The sequence below is a fragment of the Centroberyx gerrardi genome, chromosome 1 (assembly GCF_048128805.1).
Source record: "Centroberyx gerrardi isolate f3 chromosome 1, fCenGer3.hap1.cur.20231027, whole genome shotgun sequence".
In the NCBI taxonomy this organism is placed as follows: domain Eukaryota; kingdom Metazoa; phylum Chordata; class Actinopteri; order Beryciformes; family Berycidae; genus Centroberyx; species Centroberyx gerrardi.
This window is the reverse complement of record NC_135997.1, coordinates 17,574,948-17,600,357: the sequence shown is the minus strand read 5'-3', so window position 1 is coordinate 17,600,357 and position 25,410 is coordinate 17,574,948. Positions and strand designations below refer to the sequence as shown.

The window sequence follows — 25,410 nt, the reverse complement described above, 5'->3', positions numbered from 1 at the left end:
AAAAAATATTTGAAAATACATTTGCAACATCATGTCATGTCATTTAACTGTAGTTTAAGGAATAATTCTTTCTCAAAGTAGAAATAATAAGTAAAAGTAATTCGTTGTCATCAAATATTATAGTATTCATGTTTAGAGTGTTAAATCTGTGTTTTGGCAAATAAGGAATTGAATCAACGTGATCCTGTCTACCTGTACACACTAAATCTGCTACCGACCAACAAGTACTAGATCTGAACATCACAGCTGTCGCCACCTTCCTCATCGTCCACCTCTTCTAAACTTCCTTCCAACATCTGTGTCCTGTGTAACTCTGAGGATGAGGATGCCAAAGAGGTGATGGCGATTAGGAAGGAAGGAGCGGAGGAGCAGACTGAGGAGGAAGGGAATGAAAAGGTGACAGAACTGAACCAGAAGGCTGCCATCTTTATGCACCTGGACCCACTGCTACTTTACTAGCCATTTCCACTATAGTGTCTCTAGCAGTCAACAGAATGAATGTGTCATTTGTCATTTTATTATTTTTCATTTTATTTTAAATTTTAATGTATAACGTTCTACCGCTTTTTCTGTAATAAAAAAAGGAAATAAAATTACAAACTAAATAACAAGCAAACAGACATCAAAAACATACACATTCAATCAAAATATTATAAATGTTATGGAGTTTTGTGGTAGAGGGCAGTGAGCTCAGCCCGGAGTGTTTTGAAAGACGGTCTCTTCCTGGGGTCGTACTGCCAGCAGCTGCACATCAGCTTATAGATCTCTGATGGACAATCACTGGGAGCAGACATGCGATATCCTGAAAGACATCGAGGACAGTTAAAACTTGCATTCAGATGGTCTCTATGCACTGTACACAGCTTCTGATGCATGTGAAGAGCAGAAAAGGCATCAGAATCACTTCAATCATCAAGTTCAATAAAGGAGCAGGAATTTGTCTTGATGGCATTTGAAGTTTTGGACTGATACAGCACATAATGCTTGTGTACCTTTCTCCACCTCGTCCCGTGTCTGCTGGTTGTTCATGCTGGTGTAGGGAGTGATTCCCCGGGTGAAGGTCTCCCACAACAAGACCCCAAAGCTCCACACGTCGCTCTCTGTGGTATAACGACCTGAAAACACCAGCAGGGGGCAGCATTGGCAAAGGCGCCATCCCACTGTGACCACAAGCTACTCAGTGTGTATACCGTATTTTCAGAATTACCGTATTGCACGTTCAGAAGTTGATTGAGGTCTTAGAAATAAGGGTCTTTGTCATGTTTTAGTGGACTAAGTCTAGCTGGGGGCGGACAGACACAGAGAGAGATGGAACAAAAGAGTGTCTGCAGGGCAGAAGCAGATGAGCTGTACCGTAGTTCAGGGCTTCAGGGGCCGTCCATTTGACAGGGATCTGTTTGAGCCCCCCTGCAGCAGCATACACACCATCCTCTTCCTCACGGGACATCCCAAAGTCACTGATTTTCACAACGCTCTGTTCTCCCACCAGACAGTTTCTGGCCGCCAGGTCCCTAAAGCAAGACATAAAGAGACAGAGAGAGAGAAAGAAAGAGAATGGGAGAGATTGAGAGAAGGAGAGATGACATGAGGCTAAGAGACACGTAAACAACATGTATGAAAAAAAATGGGAGACAGAAAGGGAGGAACAGACAGGACTGAAATAAGTGAGAGAGCAGGCGTTATGTCATGTCAGGGGTCCCGGGTGTTGCGTCTGAGGCAGTTTGACACGCAGCGTTACAGGCTGAGCAGCTAAGAGCAGCCGGCTCTGATCTGTCCCCGCCGGGCAAACCATGCAGCGCTCCTCTAATGAGCCGGGGTTCAGAGACTCAAGTCTTCTGCAGCACACTGACAACCTCCACTGACACCTCACCAAAGCACCGCATCTGAAGCAGTCACTCCTACTCAACAAATCCTCTAAAACATTATAATAAAAAAAAAACATTGTTGCGTTTAATTCCTTGTCAAAAGCCAGAGTCACTTTATTTATTTTCACAAAAAAGTGGTTGTTCTACTTAGCACAGCACCTGTCTCTGATCTTTTCAACCTGTTCCCACTCACTTTAAGATCCACAGTATATAGAAGCTGTGTCTGTACAGGGGGATCACAGTGTTGCTGTTGGTCATATAGGCTAATATTTCTCTTGGCCTGTATACTGTATATCCAACCGCGTGGAAAAACTTGTGAATAAGCAGATAACCAGCTATCTTGATATGCATATGGGCTTCTCAGTGTGACTTTCATTCAGGTTGTGGTTGTATGACAGCAATTCTCAAAAATCGAGAGTAGACTATTGAGTTATATTGCCACCGCTGTTGAATTCATGATTGTGGTGCCATCTTAACTGATCTGGGAAAGACATTTCACATGGTTGAATACAAATTTCTTTTGTGTATACTTTGTATTTCTTTGGCTGGTTTACTTTTCCCCCCAAAGATTAAGGTTATATGGAGCTAACAAGCAAATGTTGTGTCACGCAATATGGGATTACTGGTATATATAAGTGTCTCTCTCTGCATTTGTTAGCCTTTTAAAACTGTGTTAAGAAATTGTAGGTCAGCCAATACAGCAAATGTCTCCAGCTGCCTGCTCAAGGATGCAAAATCTAGCAGTTACATAAGAGAACTTGTTCATCCCTCAGTCTACATAAACAGTTAAACTGCTAAATCAACATATGGGGAAGTGAAATGAGGCAAGTGCAATTTAGTCTACCAATTATGTACTGTATTTGGGGAAGTACAGTGTAGCCCAATGCCAATGTGTCATATGTACTGTTGCAGCTGAAGGCTGTGGACTTATTGTAATGGCAACTATATGTTAATGTGGTGTATGTGTTTTCATGTTCAACTAATTCATTTTCACTGCAGCTACCCTTCATGTTAAGCATTGTATTGTTTCAATGTGATTCTATGTGTTTCCCTGTACCTTAAATGCATGATGGCCTCTGATGCAAAATAGATTTTGGAGAAATCTAGTAATAAAGTACAATGTCATCTGATCTAAACAGATGTTCCTCTGTGCACTGTTGCCCTTCTTCTTTTATTGCTTTTAACTATGTCTCTGTTATGTCTGCCTGTGCATCTGTATGTTTGACTTCTTGTGGTTGAACATAGAAGTGGTTCCCTCTTGTTGTAACACAATTCCTTTTATTTCCCAAATGTTGTTCTGTCATTTGCTGCCTTTATCTGTTTGGCATTTATCTGTCATTTATTGCTATGTCTTGTTGATTTGCATTCTTTATTTTAATCTGCATGCGGCCCCCATCAAAGTGACTTTTATCAGACCGTCAATGGAAAGAAGAATTTGCTCTTAATCAATCTGGTATTAATTTACATCCTCTGTACAAAGTGTGTCTATAAACAGATTGATTGATTGATTAATTAAGATGCTCTATTTAAGCTTCCTGCACCTGCTCACTCTCCTTTGTATTGCCATGCTGCTGCTACACTGCTCAGACTGCCGGTTACTGCTGCTCAGTTATTGCTGCTGCTCACCATACATCGTTTCATCATCCCCACCTCCACCCCAGCACCCACCTGTAGGCTCTGATCGTCACTCCCTGCTCTCTTAGGCTAGCTAGGTGCGCGCTCACAGGGAGTGACAGGATCAGAGCCTAGACGCAATACCGAACTCTGTATCTATATTTGCATTTGTTCTCAATAATGTGTTTACGTGAGTTGGCAGACTGAAATGACTGAGTGACCGACCTGTGGATGCACTTCTTGCTCTCCAGGTATTCCATGCCAGATGCTACATTTTGTGCCATTTTCACCAACATCTTAGACTTGAGACTCTGACCCTCACAGCGCAGGAAGGAGAGAAAATCACCACCTGTTGGAATACACACACACACACACACACACACACAGATTAATGATGGAGGAAAAAAAATAAAGTGAAAAAACAATAATCATACACTAAACTTTGAAGTTGTCAGGGTAAACGGGCTCGACTCACTCTATATACAGTATATATATACAGTATATATATATATTTTTTTTTTTCTGACTAAGATAGTGTGGTTCGACGGGGATGCTGTACCCAGTGATCATGTTTACCTTGAACTAGCTCCATGATGATGTAGATGGGCTGTTTCTGTGTGCACACGCCGATCAGCTTCACAATATTAGGATGGTCATACTGCTTCAGGATCCTGGACAGCAGAGCACAGGTGAGGGAAGAGAGGAAGAGAGAGGGATGGAGGAGGAAAGCCTATGAAACTGATGCCGGTAAGAATAAGTCATCAATGTGTGTGTGTGTGTGTGTGTGTGTGTGTGCACGAACCTGGCTTCCATCAGGAACTTGTTCTTGTGCTCTGAAGCCAGGTTCTCTTTACAAGCTTTCACTGCTACAGGAGTGTTATCAGAGCGTAAACAGCCGCTGTACACCTCCCCAAAGTTACCCTGGGAAATATAAACACACACTAACATTAGCTACAGTGTATCCGGTGAAAGAAACATGTAATACTTACCAGTAATTACCAGCAGTTTCGAGAGACCTGCCCTGAATGTTTAGGAAAGAGTTAAAAAAAAAAAAACCCTGAAGAATATGTTTGCTGCATTGCATGAATGTGGTGAACTTGAGGCTGAGAACAGCAGTTCATCTGTAATGTTCAGTCAACACATGTCAAGCTCACCCACCCGTCCAATGATGTGTCCCAAGATAATGTCATCATGTTCCAGTACCCACTTGTCCTGATAGGATAAAAATGGAACAACAAGAGACACGGAGCTGTGAGTGTGTGACAGTGTGTGACAAGCAAGAGAGGATAGACAGTAAGAAACAGGGGAGAGAGCAGGAGAGAGAGATGTGGAGAGCGAGTCTATGTTTGTGCACATCTATGTGCTCATCTGTGTCTGTTGTGGTAGCGGTGGTGGGTGCTTTAATTTGTTTAATTCATAAGTCATTTTTGCGATTTTGCTATACATTGAATTTGGCCTTTGTTTACCACCTAAAAAACAAATGCATGGGGTCATTTTTTTTCAGCACAAACTCGTCGAAAATGTAATTTAATGTATCAAAAAAATATCAAATAACAGAAAAAATATGAGAATAGGCTGTTTTGTTATCGCCAGCGATAACTGTGACTTCCAGAATGGTGATACGGTGATGCAGCGTGTGCTAACACATGCTGTCTGAGGGTGTGAATGACAGTTGTACCATTATAATACTCAGCAAAATCCCAGGGATCAGCAATAAGTCTGAGAAACTCTGGGCTAACACTTCTGTGTTACAGCACGCAAGACACAAAAGACCAAATCATCCTTGTTTACATACACAGAAAAAGAAGAAGTTTGTGCATGTGTGTGTGTGTGTGTGTGTGTGTGTGTGTGTGTGTGTGTGTGTGTTAGAGGAGTCTGAATGATACAGCACCTTCAGCACAGGTCTCTTAAGCACTATGTCGGTCCTCTTGGTGACGTGTTGACGTGTAGAGACCAGGTGATGTATCAGCCGGGGGACGCTGTGGAAGCCTTCTCCATCCAGACGGTACATATTCTACTGACACACCCACAACGCATGTATACACACACACACACACACACACACACACACAGGAAGGAGATAAACATCATGAGCATGAATCAAATAACCTGACGGACATAATTTGTTTGCAGAATAGCGCTTTAATTTTGTTCGATTGCTTCTCTGTCTACATGAGTTAGACCTGTTGTCCATTCTAAACTTAGACAAAGTAGTCTAAACTACAGCAAGAAAGTCATTGTGTTGTTAAACTTGATGCTATGTGCTTCAGTAGTGCTACAGCCACTGTGGTTCTGTTTGGATTGCAGACAGCATTACAAGGTAGAAAGTAGAAACGTGTCAGTTACACACTCTCAAAACATCCTATTATATATGCAAAAAAGTGAGGGAAGCATAATCAATATATAGTTTTCATATCAATATCAGTGGCCTTCTTACATCATACTGGTGCCTACTACTAAAATGTGTTTATAAAAGTGTAATGTAAGTTCAATCATACACACATACTCAGTTCCAAACTTGTACACACACTCCCATGTTTTACATTATGTAAAACGCACACAGACATATACACTACCAGTCAAAAGTTTGGACACATCACATTTTTCTTTATTTTTACTATTTTCCACATTTTAGAATAATAGTAAAGGCATCAAAACTATGAAATGACACAAATGAAACAGAATTATGCAGTGACCAAGAAAGTGTTAAACAAATCAAACCTATCTTATATTTTAGATTCTTTAAAGTAGAAAGCCTTTGCCTTGATGGAAAGGCAAAGGCTTTGGAAAGAAATTCATACATAGGCATCAACTTCACTATTTATATTTGTCTAAGAAACACATTTCAAGCATTTAAGCCTTTAGATCAAAATGGCTTTAAGATAATGAAAAACATAGTACATTCAAGGTGTGTCCAAACTTTTGACTGGTAGTGTAGACACAGTAAGTATAATGTGCGGTGTACTTGCACCACCGCTCTGTTCCTAAGCTACTTACATCAGTCCTCTGAATGAGGAAGTGCCTACAGGAGCCGGTCCAGTGCACGGAGAGGACGTACTCCTGTTTGCCCTGACTCCTTCTGACCAAGAAGTCCCCGTCGTTCTTCAGCAGCTCCTGGACCTCCAGTCTGGGGATGGCTCCGTGGTACCAGTCCTGCTGCCCCAGAGGACGCTCCGGCTCCGGCTCCGGCGCCGAGCCGAGGACTGGGAGCACCTGGAGGCAGGGAGGAGGCGAAAACAAGATGCTTTAAAGCTGACATGAATAATGAAGCAATGTTATGGAGTCTGAAAATGATCGAGAAGGAATTTTAGAGTGATTCTACATGGATTATACATGGATACCTCAAAGTAGTTTAAATTCAACCCACACCGCCCTACATGCCTTAAGGGCATCATAGAGAGGGAGAGGTGGTTCACACTTTGCCCAAAAAAACCAGCAATGATTTTGGTTTCAAGATTCTGCACAACATAAACATTAATAAAAGATTTTCTGCTCAAGTGTAGCTTTTATAGAGCCACTGATACAGTATATCCATCCATCCATCCATTTTCTATACCCGCTTATTCCTGGGGTATACAGGGTCACGGGGGTCATGCCTATCCCAGCATGCATTTGGCAGAAGGCAGGGAGATACAGTACATACAAGATCAAAATTGAATATTCTGACCAAATGAAAATTGAGAAAATGTCTACAAGAGGCCTTTTGCTCTTGAGAGATGTTGTTGTGGGCAGCTGGGACACGGTTGTGTGTGTGCTACCAGCTGTCAGGGATGATAAAGGGTTGAGGTGTAAACCGGCTGCCTGAGAACAGAAGTAAACTTGATTTTAGGGCAGGCAGAGTTTGGAAAGTAGTAACTTGACCGTCAAGGTTGACCTCGATGTGTCCCGAAGGCGTTCTTCAAGCACAAGACTCCGAGAAAGCCCACGGTGGCTGAGTGAGCTCAGCCTTGGAGAGGCTGTACTATCAAAGTCTGGCACTTTCACCAAAACATGATGAATTGTTTGTTGTGTGATAGGAGATGTCAGTGCACAGAAACAGGAACATCGGTTAAAGTTTGTGGCAGGAAGGGGAAATAGTGAGGAGGGAAAGGGAAGGGGGGGGGGAGTATTATTACTATCGATTATTGATTGAAGTGTTTATTTTTGTGTTTATTTTGAGCCTATTAAAGCATTCTCCTTCCTTTTATTTGTAACTAATGTGACGACTCCAAAAAACGACACTATGATGACATACAGTATATAACCATCAATGTCCACTTGTGTTTATCATTGTTGAAGATTAGGAAATAATTGTGTCCTGACTGTAATTCATTGCATTTCTTACCTCATTTTTGGGTTTAAACAGGCCGCTCAGATTGTTAATGATCCCGTCCATGCTGAGGAGTTTAGATCCATTTCTCTCTTGCTCCTGAAAAAAAAGTGTTGTTTGTCATTAAAAACCTATAACATTTGTTATTTTAAAATATAAATTATCTTTTTTTATGTGGTAGGTCCAGTTATGAAGCAGAGCCTTGGCAGATGAGTTTTAAACAAAGGAAGCTATGACGACTCTTTTTTATGGGCAAGTGATTAAATTTTTTTTTTATTGCAATGGCAAGCTGATAATTTAGCAAAGCTGCCTTCATCACGGTTATGTTGGTGAAACTGAGAGAACATACACAGTGGTTGGTTAGATGTTAATGAGGTTTGCCCGCTGGTTCGTGAGCAACATTATTTTTGTTCTGACTGCCATAGGCATCGCTACAGAACAATATGAAAACAGGTCTGGTAAGTATTTTGTCATAGCCTACTTCTGCTTTGTTATGTTACCAATGGACACTGTGTGCATAGTGTTTATTGACTTTATAAGGCACCGGTGGCGGGTTTGGAGGAAGCACAAAAGGCAAGACTGGTTTTATGAGTTTATACCTATCATGACCTCTTTTCTCTTCATACCAAGTCCGGCTTTATGACTTTATACTCAGCATGACCTCTTTTTTTTTAATACCTGGCAGATTGACAGAATGAGTATATAGGTTAGGAGATAATAAAAGACGATGGCAAAGAAAGAATCTGAGAACATACACTGGTGCTGTTGGTAGAAACTGAGGTGCTGTCCTTATCCAGTCGCAGGGCAGAAGGGGGTTCACCAGACCCCAGCTGGTCCAGCTTCTCCTTCAGCAGCAGCCTCTGGGCCTCCAGCTTGGCTCTCATGCCCAGCGACAGAGCGACCTGATGCCGGCACTCCTCTAGCGCATGTCTCTTGCTGAACTGGTACACCCTGGCAGTGCGGAGGGGCAGTACGTTAGCATTTACTTTCTACTTAGCCCGCAGGGGGAGCGTGTCTATGTTCCCTCAGCCCTATGTTCCCTCAACCCTATGTTCCCTCAGCCCTATCCCAACTTACCTTCTGACAGCCTTGACCGCAAGCTTGCTCTAACCTTAACCTCATTAGCATGAATTTTTTCTTTATGAAAAATCTAAATCCTCTTGCAAAAAACCAGTCGCTGGGTAAAAGGAAGCTTTACCCGTGACAACATATTTTAATTGACTGCAGTGACAGGGTAGAAGGGAACAGTGTACTACAGCAATGAGTATCCTTTGCCAAAATCATCATGTTTCACTGTGTGACATTTCCTCTTGAGTAAACAGATTCTCTACCAGAGGAAGCACTCTGGCAACCTAGTCGACCTAATATGTCACTGTTAATTTACAAAGTGTTTCTTCAAACCCATGACTAACCCATGACATGCTCCCACCCCTCCACCACCACCACATACACACCCCAGCTGCCCGTAAAGTTAGTAACTTGTAGCTAATTACCACAGTGTTTCCACTTGTCCTGCAGGAGCTTGTTAATGACTGGATAACTCCCACAGTGTTATGAACCTCTAACACCTACAGACAGCCTCGTAAACCAAGACAAATGAGAGGAAAACGCTCCATAACCCTGACCTTATCACTGTATTATAATTCATAAGGCGCATTCAGTTATCGCCTCCTGAAATCACAGACTAAAGTTTTCCTGATGGGAGGGACTGCCTAGTTCAGCAGTTTGTCTCCACAGTTTCCACAGACCGTGTGCTTTATTCTGACAAACCTCTTCTGTATCCTCTGAATACAACGCTTCGCTCACCTCTGGCCCTTCTTGACACCTTCCTTCTCTGCCTCCAGCTGCAGCTCCAGCTGGTCGACTGATGCCTGCTGGGAGCCCAGAGCGCCTGAGAGTACCAGCAACTCCTCCTCTACTGCAGTCAGTCTGGGAGAAGGAGATGGAGGGGAGGGGGGTGTAGAAATGTTGTCAGGGGAACAAGTAAGAGATGTAAAACAGGCAGCGGGAATAGGCGGGAAGAGGGTGAGGATGAGGAACTACGTAGTTTAGAAAGTTAAAAAAAGAAACTGAAGTTGAGGTGAGCACTGGGTAATAATCACAAAGACAAATATGTAGCAATCGCAAAGACAAATATGTCTCCCAGATAAGATTGTATGTGTGTGTGTGCACATGTGAGAGTTGTGTACTCACTCCCCATAGAGACTGAGCAATCTCTGCTGTACTCACTTGTGCTGGATTGCCTCAAGTGTGAGGTCGTTCAGTTCGAGCTCTCGAGGATTTAGCTGCTCGTTGTCTTCCAGGAGACCGCAATCAAATTCTACACAGGCAGGAATCTCCGCCACAGACCTACACACACACACACACACACACACACACACAAAAGTTCACAGTTTCATCGCTTTCAAGTGTGGGTCTTTATGGTTGTGTGGTTGACGTCTGCAGGGAGACGCTTGCGGCTGTCTACCTGTTCTGGTGGGTGAAGCTCTCGTACTCTCTGTGAGGATCGATGGCCGTCAGAGCAGCAGATATTTCCCTGTGGATACGCACCACTTCATGGTGGACGAAACTAGAGATGTCGAAATACTCCTGCAGGACCTCCTTCCTGGTTCAGAGGTCAGGGATATCGTGCACATATGCGCTGATGTTAGCCATAGCCAAAACAATCATTTCATGTATAAACTAACAATGAGAAACGTGTGTGTGAGGGAAAAGAAATCAGGTGACAGAACTTAATAAAGGCGATGATGGGAAGACAGGGTATGAACATCGTAAGCATTAACACTAATTAAATGTAACATTAATGCTAAATAAATGTACTTCTCAATCTCATTCTTTCTCACTCTTTCATACATAAAGACACACACACACACACACACACACACACACACACACACACAGTCCCATTTCGCCACATTCTAACACATGTGAGCTTACAGTATCAGCACCATCTCCTGCTGCAGGGTCTGAAGCGCTTTGAGCAGAGCGGGCTGGATCTGACTGTAGTGGTGCTGATGGTAGACCTGGGCCGCCCGCACAGACAGCACATACTCATTATGCAACTCATGGAGTCTCAGTGTTGCCTTCACATAACGCTCCTTTGCCTTGTCACGTTCCTTGTCTACACACACACACACACACACAAGCAGGAAGGAGATGGAAATGATGGAAATGGAAATGCCCTGATGGAAATGCACACCAGATCAGACACTGTATGAGAGATATTTACAGACACAAGTGAAGACAGAGTGGACAGGCCGTGCCCAGCCGTCAGACTGAGAGCGATTCTGTTTAGGGAAGTGAGCGGTATCAGGAATTTCCACCTTTACTAGCCTCCTGGTACTTCCTCTTGGCCTGCGCTGCGTCCCTCGCAGCCTGCCTGTAGCTGCTCTTTAACCTCTCCAGCTCAGTCTGGGTCACCTGAACACACAGCAGCAGCACAGAGTCAAGCGAGAGCACAGACAGTATATAACAGACACCAGGCAGATGGGAGAGGTCATAGAGCATCGTGGACTGTACAAGATGGAGGGCTACAGTGCAGTTCAGGCCTCCATTGATTCAAGTCATTTACATTATACATACATAGAGATTTGTTAAGTTAGAAACAGCTGCTTGCCACAGTGATACTAACTGCTTGCCCTACTTGACACAGGAAGAGTCCAGATATGAGCAACAGTCCCCACTGCCTCTCACTACTGAGGCAGAAAAACATCCGGGGGGAAATGTAGCAGGAAGTGGTCTGACCTTCTGACAAGAGACAACAAGACGTCCTGGTGAGTACCACAAAACTGCACCTGATACTGCATTATCTCTGACATGAACATTTGACTGTCATTAAAAACTTCAAAATCTGTCACAGTGGACATAACCAATGCCATTTGAACTGAACTGTAAAAAAGCCCTTACCCAGAAAATAAGCAAACTGCCTGCCAGATTGTTTATTATAAACCAATATAGATTGCTGAAAATGAACACATCATTTGCCCAGCATAATTGGGTAATAAAAAACCCTGGGGAGCACCCGGCAGTACTAGATAGCATCAAAATGCATTTGGTTACCAAACCGGTTTCCAGTCTATTGAGTTTCATTTCATTTGACTGCTGTCTATTAATAAAGCCACCATTGCAGTGTTGTTCTGCATGTCAAAAAGGGGCAGCTAGCAGATGAAATACCTTAGAAAAATCACTAAATAGATATTAGCATTAAGCCTATTAAATAGGATTTTTTTTACTCTTTATTGTATAAATAATATGGGATTTTGTATAAATCATTCTCTGTCTGTCCTGAGTACCTTTCATTTAAAAAATACCTAAACATCCAAAAAAGACAGAGGTAGAGGTGATGGAAATAAGCAGTGGAACAGTACAAAGTGAATTCTATCATTGCTGCTCAACTTGCCATTTTGAAAGTCCAAGAAGCATTGTAAAATGGATGAAATATTTCTATCCACTGGCTGAGATATGGAAGGTTTTTCAGGTTCAGCAGGTTCATCACTGGCCAAAGAAAATTTACAGCTAGCCAATAAATGTCCCACCAAAGTGAAATATAGGTTTAAGCACTATAGGTTTACAGAGCATGGTAAAAAATAAGGTTGCCCATTTAATATGAAGAGCAGTGTAAATACAAAAAGCAGTGATCAATAGCCCAGGCTCAAAATCAGCCATAAGAATGAGTACAAGAAACATTTTATCACAGCTGTAACCACAAAAGTGGTTTAGTTGCTTGATAGTAGAAGTGTGACAAAATGAAATGCATATTTGTTAACATTAGTATTTGTGGTAGTGTGCTTGAGTGTGTGTGTGTGTAGGTGTGTGTGTGTGTGTGTGTGTGTGTGTGTGTGTGTAACACACCTTACTGAGCTCCTGGCTGAGCAGGCTCCACTGCTCTGCATAGGTCTTGCGGAGTTGCTGCTTGTCTCTAATGAGAAGTGTCAGTTTGCTCATGGGACCGTCCAGCAAATCCTCAGACCGCTTCTTCATCACCTGACTCAGACTCTCTGTCTGAAAGACCAGCACGCCCCACGACTGGCAGGGACCAGGAGGCCGGCAAAGAGGGAATTTAAAAGGGAGCAAGGTAGTAGCAATAGCAATAGCAAGTTTATTTATATAGCACATTTCATACACAGGGGTAATTCAGTGTGCTTTACATACATAAAAGCAAAAAGGAACATCCATATATAAAATATAATTAAAACAAAGTACAAAGTACATAAAATAGTAGTTAAAAAGAGAGTAATATAATTAAAAGATAAGTAATAAAAAGAAAATACAAAGTACATAAAATAGAATAAAAACATAGTGGAAGTAGCCTCGACTGTGTGTTTATATCTTTTGGAACGCCGAATAGAGAACCATAGAGCAAAAGTAAACGGAGGGGTCAATAACGAGGGGGTATAAGGTGAAATTCTAATAAAAAAAGATCTCTACTCCTCTTTTGTTCTCCATCTCAACATTATAGAACACAATAGAATTTAAATAATAAAATTAGGAATTAACAATAAATTCATTATTTTTGGCATTGATTTTTGGTATTTAATAGCATCATGCAAACAGCGATCGTTTTACACTATGGAAATTGTAAAACTGGTCAGGACAGTGTTATTGGAAACCAAGACTTCAGTAAAAACTTAAACCTCCAGAGTGTTCCTGAGGCCTTCACAGAAATGAAGGAAACTTACAGATTTGCTTTGGGCTTGTTTTGCTATGCACTGCTCACATAGGAACTATATGTGAGCAGTTGCATTGCATCCAAATGCACAAAATCACTCCTAAAGCAGATTCTGAACACGTACTCAGGTGTTGTGGAATTTATAGATTTTCTCCATGATGCTGATTTTTTTTAAAAAAAATAGTTTTTTAACCTCACCTTAATTTTGAAACAAAGCATGTTTGGGATGGTTGACATTCTCTGATTTAACAAACAACAAAATTATCAAGGATACACTGTAGATCTTAAGTTGACATGGAAATAATGTTAAATTAATAATTGTGTCTGTTCCAAAGAAGAAGCTGAAAATCTAAGCCACACACGTTCTGCACTGTGCACTAGTCTTCCAGGTTTTACTGAAATACCTGATCACTGTTGGGGACTTTGATCATTCAGCAGTAGAACGACCTAGTCTGAAGCTCACCTTGTTGAGCTGGCTGATATAATCCAGTCCTCCGCCAGGCTGGGGCCTGTCCAGTCTGTCCACCATGGCAGCCATCTGGTGCAGCTGCACTGAGAACTCCCGCTCGCTCTTGGCCCGCTGGCCCATCCACTTCTTCATGATCTCCATCAGGTGAAGCTCTGAGTCCAGCAGCCGCATGAGAGCTGCATGCGCTTGGGGGCACCGAAGGTCCTCCCCAAACCCCATGTCTGTTCTGTAAGCAAAACCAAGTCAGGACCGACACAAAGCCACTGAACCTCTCCTTCCTGTCCAGGACCTGTTCCCCACCGAGTCCTCTCGTTCTGTCAGTAGTATGGAAATAGAACAGTAACCCAAAGTGTTGAAGCAGCTACTGATGACTGAGGCAAGTTAAGTGTGAGTGACCATAGAGAATGGGTTTCACTTCCCCAAGAACAAAAAGAAAGTACTTGATGTGAGGCAGCACTTCCTCATGTGTGCACGAAACTGTGTTATGCTCATAACTGTGATGTTGGTAGAAGTAGGACTTCAGAAGAACCATAATGCTGAAATGCTGATATCAGAGACCTAAAATAACCAACTGTCATAAAAGTACAAAACCCATAATGTGCAGGCTTATTATGAATGAGGCAAGAGCACAAAAATCAGATTTATCAGGCTGCCTGAGGCAGCAGCAGTTGCTAAGCAGGTTGTTAGAGCAGTGGACAAGAAAAAATAATGCTGTCAATGGTCTAGCACTGCATGGTCTCCAGGTTTTGACAGTCATAATAACTTCCTAAAAGCCTGATGCAAGCTGCTGCAGGTTTACTACAGTACAGTGAAGCCTGAGCTACTGTAAATAGATGAAAAAACGACTTTTTGAAGATACAGGCAGGCAATTTTTTACTTTGAAGTATGGCCAGTAAGTTGAAATCTTTCCAGGGTTTTTGACAGGAAACAGCATATCCCTCCTAGACAACAGGATAAAGGACATGGAAATTGCTGTTGATGTTTTTTATGCACAAAATACAATGTTTTGCAATTTCTTCCACAGTGTATGAGAGCTCAGTGAAAACCCAGTCTCAGTTCATTACTTGTATTTATGACTTGGTTGGTGTTTGGGTGCAAACCTCCCTGCTGTAAATTCATTGGCTTAATTATACCAGTCATGCATCACCAAATGCACTCATTATACACGCTTAAGCCACAAAGGCACAAATATATTTTCCAACACAGCGCTGCTAAGATTGGTTTTGCAGACCATAAAAGAAACAAGACAGCTCTAAACTCTCAGTTAATCTGTTTAGTAATCTACATAACCAGGCCATACTAAAACAAACCATTAATGCAGCTAGCAGCATCAGAGACTCATGCTGTGCTGGGTGGTTAATGTCCTCAGTTCCACCAAGGGCATACATCATATCATTATTATGGTCTACTAAAGGCTTTACGCTAACTCTAATGCTTTCACTCTGTTTAACGGCAGCTTCATGTTAATTTTGGTGAAACCGATTTGCCATAATTGCACTTCTCATGCACCGACCTACATTCTTAATCAGTCATATTTACTTGCAGTGCATTCAAATGAAGAAAAACACATTGAAATTTGCATAGATCTTTATTTTTAGTAGAATCTATAATTGACATCAATTAAATAAAAAGGAGAAAACAAGAGCAAAAAAAAAAAAATTCTTTAAATTACAAGAAAATTACACTGCACCGTTCATATAGTACAAAAATAGGCCTTATTTTAGAGTTATGTCCCATGTAAGATAGTCATTCTTTTACATTATTCATAGGTCACGGTATCTGTAAGGTACTGTGTGCAGCCACAGGCCAGGAACCTCATACGGTTCAAGGTGGGAGGAGGTCAACAGAGTCGTCAGAGGCTGCTCCACTAACCCCGCCCCCCTCCAAAGTGTTGAATTTATACTTAAACAAGCATGCGCACACATGGACGCACACACGCACGCTGAGCACGCACACACACGCATCTGATTCAGCCCTTAAGTTAATGGCGATGGGATACATTCTACCTCCTCCCTCCGCAGCTGCTGGACATACAGGGTGTCGCTGCAGATCTCAGATCTTTAAAGGCAGAAATTACAGAAAGGTTTCAACAGAACAAACTGAATGAATGTAGGGATCGATGGATAATGACAACCTGAAAGCAACACCGCATGTCAACACTGCACACCGTTAAAATGATTCTGTCTTTGGTTGTGCCAAAGATATTACCGCGATTAACTCAATCAACTCCATACTGGTCACTTCCGATTATATCCTAAGGCAGGACTGAAACAATGTTGAACTCCACATGAAACAGGTCAGCAGCACAAAGAAAAGGTTCCACAGTACCCATAAGCAATTCTTTTCTTTATAGCAGAGCCACTTTGTAATGAAAAGTTTTCTTTACCATTAAAAGGCTTAATACATTAGTGCCAGTAAGTGGTTGCCTTATAATTACGAACTGCTTTTTGGCACAGTAAAAGAACCTTTTCTTTTTAGTGTGTAGTTTTCAGCACATTCTTGGAGTGAGAGGAGTGGGCCGGCTGCAAATGGATGTCAGCAGCTCTCTGTGCTTCAGAAGCACCAGCTACTTAATGCTGTCTGCACTGCATCTGACGGTTTTTCAAAACACAACACTTGAATGCACAGAGCTCGGAGTTCATCAGTCTAAAGTTTCTAGAGTTTTCAAGCTGCAGTGAACACAGCATCAAGTGAAAAGGAATAAATCATTTTATGCATGCAATCTAGGGGGCACAGAACATGTCAAAACACCCAGAGATGTTACAATTCAGAAGTCAGCAATTTCATTCTTTTTGGAAGCAGAGTAATCCGTGGTGTTTAGCAAGGGCAGATGCACAATACACAGTGTTGACTAGATGTAGCCCAAATAAGTCAATCTCATACAAATTAAGAAAAATTGGTCAGAAGTCCCCATCATATTTTTCCTAAGAAGGCCGCTTTGAGCATCCAGATCTTGAGAAAATAGTTTATGGAGGCAATTTTGGTGCCCAGTTAGTCCAATAAATCTTGTAGTGTATATCCACCGTAAGCCGGGGTGTAAATATGATTTTGTGGCTCAAGTCCGAGCTTGTAGTTATTTTGACGGGGCACAATATCACATTTTTAAATTTATGTCTTCTTTTAACTGGGGGTAATCAATACTTAAATGACAGCAGGCGCTGGTGTACATCACACATCGCCCTGTGGCACACCCTCCTAATCTGCAATGACTTCAGCTTTGCTCCTGTTAAGGGCATTAGTCAGTTTCTCTCCTCATTCTCAGGCTGGTTTCCAATCCAGTTTAGTGCTTCCTGGCTGAAACAGCCTTGATAAGCCAAATGTGCACCTGTGCTAGCCATCTGAGATGAATTAAGCCTCCTGGCTCGGTGCTGCATTTTACAGAGTTGCTGGTTTTTTGGCAGGTATTTGGTTTGAAACCTTTTATTCTCTGTTTTGTTCTAATTTTTGATTTGTCCTTTTTTTCTTTTCTGGATAAGCAGATAACTGCAGGATACTCCTTTGCACTTTAAATCACATTTGCCTTTGCATATTTATGAAATACCTTCCAAGAAGGGTTTCCAAAAAAAGTCATTCAATTAAAACTGATTTGTTTTGTGTGCTTGTGCAACTTCCCCTCCCCAAAAACAAGAACATGATCGATTTGATTGTCAGTGACAGAAACTCAAGAACAAAAATGTCTTAACCCTAGATGGAGCCGTCTAGAAATTGAGTATAAGAGGTGAGGAAAACAAAATGCCCATAACAGTTTCAAGTTGGCAATCATGATTTAACACTCAAACGCTGGCCAACATCTATGGACAATCCTTCTACTATCCCACTTTCAATAACAGCTTTTAAAGCATAGGTGCGACTGCTCATGAATACCAATCCTAAAAGCAATATATTTCAAAGAGATAGGTCTGATATGGGGTTTGAGGGGGAACAATCATTTACACTGCAGGTTTACAGTCCCAGCACCGCAGTTGGTCTTTTTCCTTTAAAAACATAAATTAAGACTTGAAAACCCCGATGCTCTTAAATCTTCCCCAAGAGAAGTTCTCATTTTTTACCTACATATATTTCGACCTCTATATTCATTCATCATTAACAACGGAAACAGCATACAGTATGTGAAACATTGCTGAACGAAATGAGAGGTAGATGAAAGGATGAGCAGCTGCAATTTTGTATGCATGTCATCACCATGACAACCTCTCTCAGCAAGCTCCACTGTTCTGTACTGAAAATGGAAAATAACATAGTAAAAAAAAAAGAAAAAAAAAAAAAGATCAATGGATCCAAAATCGGTACAATGGATTAATTTATGAGATGCAGATTTTAGATAAGCAGCCCAAAAGAAAAAATCACTTTAAAACAATCTTCCCTACAGATATGAATAAAATCTCTCTCAGAATAAATCTTTGCTTGTAGTGTCATTCAGGATATAATTAATTGGCAAGTACACTGAAGAGATAATCTCAAGCTCAGATCAGATGATGACTGGAGGGTGAGCGCAGAGAAACTGATGAGATGTAAAGTCTCAATGCAGGATTCCTAAACAATATTGAAGATTTTAAGAAGAGAGCTCGACTGTGAGTAGGAGAGGGAACTACCGCTTCACAGGGCAGATAGAGTCACAACATTTTTCTACTGCATTCACACTATAGCAATTCCATACAAACACGCAAGACAGGCGCGAAGGTCTTTCTCACTCACACTCACACACTAGCAGTTCTACACAGCCATTCTGATATGAGGCATGTGTAAGAGCTTTATAGAGCTAACTTGCTCTGATGAAGGGAAGGCCAGGCTGTATTGTTACCATGTCTGGGAAGAAAATCAATCACAGGTAACTCATCACTCAAAAATTGCTTTGAGAAGGCCTTGTGTTAAATAGTCACCTATTGTTCCGGGTCCCATCCACGCACTGCGCTGCGACTCTCAGCCCCAGGGTGTGAGCACAGCAGTTGCTGGAGACGGGTAAAATTAAATGTCTCTGGAACGGATTTTGCCTCAGGGTTTATCTAGAAGCCAATGATAAGTGACTAATACCCTTTCTTGTCAGGGCCAACAGGTTAAGAGGGTAGGGGAATTTATATTTCCACATTAATTCTATGTTAAAAAGCCAGAATAAATTCAAACCATCCTGGAGTCTAAAGTGCAGGGAGAACTATGGTAGTTGTGTGACTGAGAGCTGAGATATCATTCCCAAGTATGTGGATAACAAGACGACTAAAGCCCCCATCACACCTAGAACAATAACTGTACAGATAAACACAACTATTAAAGATGAAAATACAACGATTGTGTCTCACCGCAACAAAATAATGACAGAGAGAGCATATCCAGAAAGCTCTCAGATCGATGGTTTTGCTTCTCTGACAACAAGTGACAAATGATTACAATCAATTAATTGACAAAACGTCCATGTCTGTCCAGCATGAGTAGGGCAAATTTCTAATGCTATTGATTTGATAGCAATGTTGCGCTGTGCATTTTTACATAAGCTTTAAAAATGTGAACTGGTAAGAAACAGGTTTTGGATGTTTATGTCAGCAGAGTGACACTTGTTCAGAACAAAGCAATGTTTACAAATGTGACAGATTTTTGTCATCGTTTTGTAGTTAAAGTTCTAGATGTGACAGGACCAGCTACAGCTTCTCTATAACTGACCCTACTACACTGTGCACCAGATACACAAGCCCACATACACAGAGACACATGCACATGCGCACCCACCCACACACAAACACACACACACACACACACACACAGAGCTGTGTTCCCCAAATTTAACAATCTCGTCTGGCTACTGCACTGAGACTGATGGAAAAAAATAAAGAGGAAGAAAGCAAACAATAATCGTTTGTTTATTGTGACACAAAAAACCCTGGAGCTGGCGGGAAATGGGCTCTGCACAGACACACTTTGTCTGTCAGTGATTGAGGGCAAGAGGGGGGAGAGAGCCAGTTTAATAGAAATGCGCCCAAGTGTGAACAGAGCAAGCTCAGGCCATCCCGAGCTCCAAGAGACAGCGGCCTCCCATCAGGTCACCCACAGCGGAGTGGAAGACAAGATCCAGAAGCAGGACTCAGATGAGAACCCGGTAAGACGGAGAGGGAAAAGGGGATGAGAGATAAAACCAGAGAAGACTGTGAAAGGACAGTACCACAGCCCCGAATTATCAGACCAAAGGGGTGAGAGGATTTTGAGAGCAGGAGGGAAAGAGAGAAAATGGCGGTGAGGGCATTAAAGAGCACTTTGTGTTTTGATAAAGGCAGTCCTCTCATTGTGGACGTCAAACTCTTCGTTTTCGGAGTCTGTATTCACTCCATCATCCCCCCACACTGTGGGGATACCGCGGTACGAGACCACCCTGTTGCCCCCGAGGCTGAAGCTCCCCCCCAGGCCCGCGCCGGCCTCCAGGGAAGGCAGCTTGATGAGCGCGCCCGAGCGCAGCTGCAGCAGCAGGAAGATGCCAGCGAAGGTAGCGATGATGGCCATGCAGCTGAGCACGGCGACGGTGATGGGCAGCTGAGAGCCGAGCTCGAGCTCCGGGCCGCCGTTCCCCTGGCCCACCATGAAGCTGCCGGGGGACTCGCGCTGGATCTGGTTGAGGTGTAGGCAGGTGCTGGAGACGGGGTCCAGGTGGCTGTGAGGGGGGCAGGACAAGCAGGCCAGGGGGCTGAGGCTGCTGCAGGTCAGGCAGGGCGGCCGGCAGGGCAGGCAGGTCGGGACGGAGGCTGCCTCGATAAAGTTTCCCTGTGTGTAGTTGAGGGGCTGGGAGCCCACGGTGTAGCCTGCTGGACATTCTTTCACACAGCCCTCCTGAAAGAGGTAGTAGCCAGCGTTGCACTCTGCAAGACAGGGGAAACACGGGAACTGAAATAAACATGTTGTTGATTTTTTAACAAAAACAGACAAACAGCAGTCTTGTCCTGCAGGGGGTTTTTAGACTTCAAAAAGCCTCACACTAGAGAGCCAGGAGATGGACTCCCACCCAACAAGATGGCCATGGATCAAAGAGCTCAATTAACATGGTAAAGCGCGTTATGTCACACATATCCACATTTATTCATCCATTGTTGGTTTTGTTTCCAGGCGTAGATATAGAAAGTTTTTGGGCAAATTCGTATTCATTCGGCTTTGCCTCAAAACATACTGGAGTGCAAGTCTTGAAGAACGCCCCCATTTCCACTTTTGTCAGTGTTAACTTTTGCTTACTAAAAATGTGATGACGAAAAGCTTTGCAAATTATATGCTGAGTGCAGCATCTTTAAGTCAACAGACCCATTTCCATATGCAGCAGGTCCAGATGCAGACCATTGCCTATAACGGCAATTAAAAGAATGTGGGTGCCAAGAGGGAAGGAGCTGATAACAGGAGTGTAAGCCAACAAGAGCGAGAAAATCTAATTTGCTGCAGGGTTCTCCTCAATTTGTTCAAAACAGACAAACTGATTCAAATTATTATGGAGATCTCTTTGGGCCACAGAGGAAAATATACTGTAGGTTATCCAGCACTGAGGACTAAAGCTCCTCAGCATCAAGCTATTAATTCTACATTGCACTGATATTTTTATATATATATATACACACACACACTTCTGCTTGATAATCAAATTCAATTCAACCTGTATTTTTGACTAAGCCCTTTGCCATGGAAGTACCCCTGACAGCCTGTAGGGGTCAGACTGCCACTATTTCAGCCAACATTTTGTGGGACTTGAACACAGCACAGGGCTCAGTGGTATCTCAGACCTTGCCTATAGCGGAATTTGGATTCGGCAATAGACAGCAATATGGATATCATTAACTTTAAATTGGATAATAAAAAAGGGACCTGAAGTAAAATTTAATTTGAGCTAATCAGAATTCAGCTCTTTATTTTACATGGAAATTAAAAACTAAAGCCACTCATGACATGAACTTTGCAGGAATAGTTTTAGTTCAAGATCATTCTGGGACTTCCAAATAAGTTTCAGAATTGCAAATTGCCTACATTTGAATTGCCTACATTTGAATATGAGAAACACAATGCAAACTAGGCAAAACCGTGCTGCTGGGCAGACTTGGGACAATGTTCCATCCCATTTTAAATGCCACAATCGAAACACAACTCAAGAGTAGTCAATAGTTTCTCTACCCCTACACAAGTGATAGCACTCTTACCGATGCATATCTGCCTCAGGTCAAAGGTCTTACAGCTGCCGTTGCCAGGCTGAGCCGCCTCTTTGTCGGAGGAGGTGGAAGATGCTGAGCCTGTACCATACAGGACCAGAGTGAACTGGGTCAGAGTGCCTGGGAGACAGTTGGGGAGAGAGAATAAAAATTGAAATTAACCAGGTCTGCCTATACCAGTGAGGCTTTGGCACTCCCTAGGGTGGATTGTGTAATTGTAGCCTCTCCCCTTCTTATTTTATATTCTTGGGTTTCCTGCACAAAGTGACAGAAAAGGATTCCTTGAAATGAAAAGCGACGTAAAGACAGACAGTGACTTTACTCTGAGCCTATTAAGAGCGTTATGAAGCGCACACCTCTTGAGAGTCGTTCAAGTGTGGGGCCTTGTGAGAGGTTCCACCTTAGTAAATCACTCCTTACTGAGGGAGGGGAGCGTGAGACATATATATAGTTCTTGGATTTTGTGGGATTTTCTTGGCTGCTGAGAATAGTGTCGTGGGTGGACCCGCTGTGTCCAGATGTACTGTGGATGGCTGCTGCTAGATTGTCCAAGGGCAGACAGGACGAGTGCAGGATCCACTCCACTGCCTGATTACGCTCCCCGCTTTAATAAAGCTGATTTAAGGTTGGATGTAGAGTTATATAGAGTCCGTTTCACAGCTCGTATAAAGAGAGTGAAGGGGGACGCGCTCTGGATACAGATACTGCCACTTGATCTCCAATCTCAAGGCATAAAACGATGCCTATTTGGAAGGCTGAACTCTAGACTGCACACATTATTGCACATATTTATATTCATGTCAAACATGATCAGGAAATCAACAAATTTTGACAGCGCATAAACCCACCTACTAACACAAAAATATGCAGGCAAATCCACCAGAACATTAATTTCATACATTACATTGTATCTGTACAGATGATTGCATGTTGTGTTTTTATATGTATTTTTTAACTATAATAACATCTGGCCACAGGGACAACAGGTGAAAATTAGCCAGTTTGCTAACAGTGGCACATTTACCCTCGGGTCGATTAATGTGCACTGTCCCTGTTTAAAAATAAATAAATAAATGATATGAAATTTAATAAATCCATCTTATAGAGAATATAGCCCACAGGACATTCCTCAACTCAGACTTTCAGCACTAGAAAACACAGCTGAAGTGCCATGAGGTTCTTTTTACAGTACTGGTGCGAGGAAGGTGGTTTACCATAGTCGCTGGCCCCAGCCACATTCTCTATTTCCAGAGTCCATGCCCCACTGGGGTTCTCGTCCCAGGAGTGGGTGGTCATGAAGGCCCAGTCATTAAAACCTTCTGACGAGTAGTCATGAGGCCTGCGGGAAAAGGACAAAGCAAGAGTGTAAATGGTCTGTGTTTTACAAGCTAAAAATGTGTGTGTTTGTCTGTGTGTGTACTCGCGTGCTCGTACCTGGGGGCGAGCAGCGTGGAGCGCGTGCCCATGGGACTAATGAGGTGGATGGCCAGGTTTCCCCTACGGTTGTAGGACAGGGTAAGCTGGGCCTGGACGTGCTCTAATGAGCTCACGTGGTTGGCTGTCCTGATGCAGCCATCCACACTCTTGTTAATCACCAAATGGCTGCCAATGTTCCTGACACACATAAGAAACAGTATATTAACAACACGCATTCAGACAGTCACGCCCGTTGATTGTGGTTTGTGTGCCAGCCTCGTCCGAAACCGTGTGTGGATTGTTCTAATCTTGGGACGCCCAAGCAACATGGTGTGTGCCCCAGACATCTGGGTGAGTCTGACATTGTGCTCTTGGCCAGAAAGTGAGACTGTGAAGGGCAAAGGGTTTGTGGCCTTGAAAAGGATTAGCGTCTCACGTCCTGTAGCACCAATGTCCTCTACAGGAGTAAAGCACCCAGCTCTTTCTACTCCCCCCAAATCCGCTTAGGAGATTACATGCATCCACAACAATTCTGAGTAGGAGCCTAGGGGAAGGCGTGGGGCTTTAGTGACACTGAGGTGCCCAAATTATAGACAAGATACGGTACGATCAGTGAATTGGGTGAAAAGACACACTGGCTGCAGGTTAAGTTTGATAAATGCTTCATGATGCACGAAAAAACCAAACCTATTCCTCTGACCTTTGCAGCAATCTCAGATGGGAATAGCTTAAATCTTCAAAAACAAAGTGTACACACACACACACCCCTTATGCATCTTCCACATTAGACATGGTTTGCTCAGTGCTCGGTACAGCACTTCAACTCTTGACTAGATGTTTGGGGAAAAAAAAAAAAAAAAGAATATATATATATATATATATATAGGCAGAGTTTCCAAGAAGCAGAGAGAAGAAGAATTCCTCGCTTTACACAATCTATAACCCCATGGGATGTCTACACATAAGAATACCATAATAGCCATTTCACGCTGAATAGCTTGTAGCTAGCGGTGTGGATATAGAATATGCCTCAGCCACAACTGAAAATATAGCATCCAATGGTCATGGTAAGAAACATGCTTCAAGACAGGCAAGGTCCCTATACAACTTCAGACTTGTGTTGTATAGTTTGGGAAATTCTGATACCGCTAGAATCAACTTACTTTCCTTTTTGGTTCTATTGGACATGCAAGGATTTCACAAAAGTTCAACTAGGTAGTGAAACATTGTTCCTGCATGCAAGCCATTGGAAATAATGGTTTTAGAGAGCCTAGGTTGAATAGCCTCGGTTGAATAAATGGGTTACTTCAGACAGCGAAAGGTTATCACAAATGTTTCACGGGCAACATGCTTGTGGAAGAGTTTGGCTTTATCCACCTTGATCTATCTGAATGAGTCTACTCTTCCCACACTGCCTGTGCGGACGCCCTGAGCCACCAAGTCCCTGGAGACGCTCCCTGCTCCCCTGTTGTGCTCCACCCTGCCTGTCCATCTGCTCTGCACTGAATACAATGCTGGTTGTGTTTAACAACTCAACAATTCATTGCTACTCATGGCCAAGTGTGTGGCATCAACTCCGTAAACAACGGAATCCCCCCAGTTCTTGTTGCAGTGTGGTCTTGTGGTGTCAACATAAGTATATCTTTTTTTGTTTTTATGTGCTCTTATATATATTTTTTTATGTATTAAAAATAACTTTGTTTTTATGTTCACTGTCATGATTCTGTTTGCGAAATGTAATTTAAAAATGCGTCTTTGAGAGAGACACTGAAACTCTACCTGCTCACTCATTCTAAGTCACTCTGGATAAGGGAGTCAGCTAAATGCCTAAAATGTAAATTAAATAAACCTGACTTGGCTGCTGCTCCCAGAAGCTAGCACCATCTGGTCTGAGCCCCTCATACCAGATA

At 42.6% G+C, this 25,410-nt stretch overlaps 2 protein-coding genes across 7 annotated transcripts in view; both read right to left on the bottom strand.

Annotated features, from left to right (window-relative positions):
* Positions 1-490: 490 nt before the first annotated feature.
* fes (FES proto-oncogene, tyrosine kinase) lies at positions 491-14,304 on the bottom strand. Its single transcript, XM_071922818.2, has 18 exons — positions 13,920-14,304; positions 12,640-12,813; positions 11,112-11,208; positions 10,726-10,909; positions 10,256-10,393; positions 10,018-10,137; positions 9,595-9,717; positions 8,544-8,739; positions 7,804-7,887; positions 6,477-6,692; positions 5,371-5,493; positions 4,638-4,691; positions 4,282-4,400; positions 4,056-4,150; positions 3,705-3,828; positions 1,354-1,511; positions 993-1,115; positions 491-802 (listed from the first exon to the last, which is right to left on the bottom strand). The coding sequence occupies exons 1-18, from the start codon at positions 14,142-14,144 to the stop codon at positions 660-662; spliced, it is 2,496 nt and encodes an 831-aa protein (XP_071778919.2). The 5' UTR covers positions 14,145-14,304; the 3' UTR covers positions 491-659.
* A 1,190-nt stretch (positions 14,305-15,494) lies between these two features.
* Positions 15,495-25,410, bottom strand: part of furina (furin (paired basic amino acid cleaving enzyme) a) — an 89,469-nt gene continuing 79,553 nt past the window's right edge. For all 6 annotated transcript variants that reach the window (XM_071922772.2, XM_071922763.2, XM_071922788.2 and 3 more), the window contains exons 13-16: positions 23,519-23,698; positions 23,299-23,423; positions 22,076-22,204; positions 15,495-20,761 (exon numbers count right to left, since the gene is read on the bottom strand). In XM_071922772.2, the coding sequence (XP_071778873.1) occupies positions 20,154-20,761; positions 22,076-22,204; positions 23,299-23,423; positions 23,519-23,698 (1,042 nt within the window). In that variant the 3' untranslated portion in view covers positions 15,495-20,153. The remainder of the gene's footprint in view (positions 20,762-22,075; positions 22,205-23,298; positions 23,424-23,518; positions 23,699-25,410) is intronic.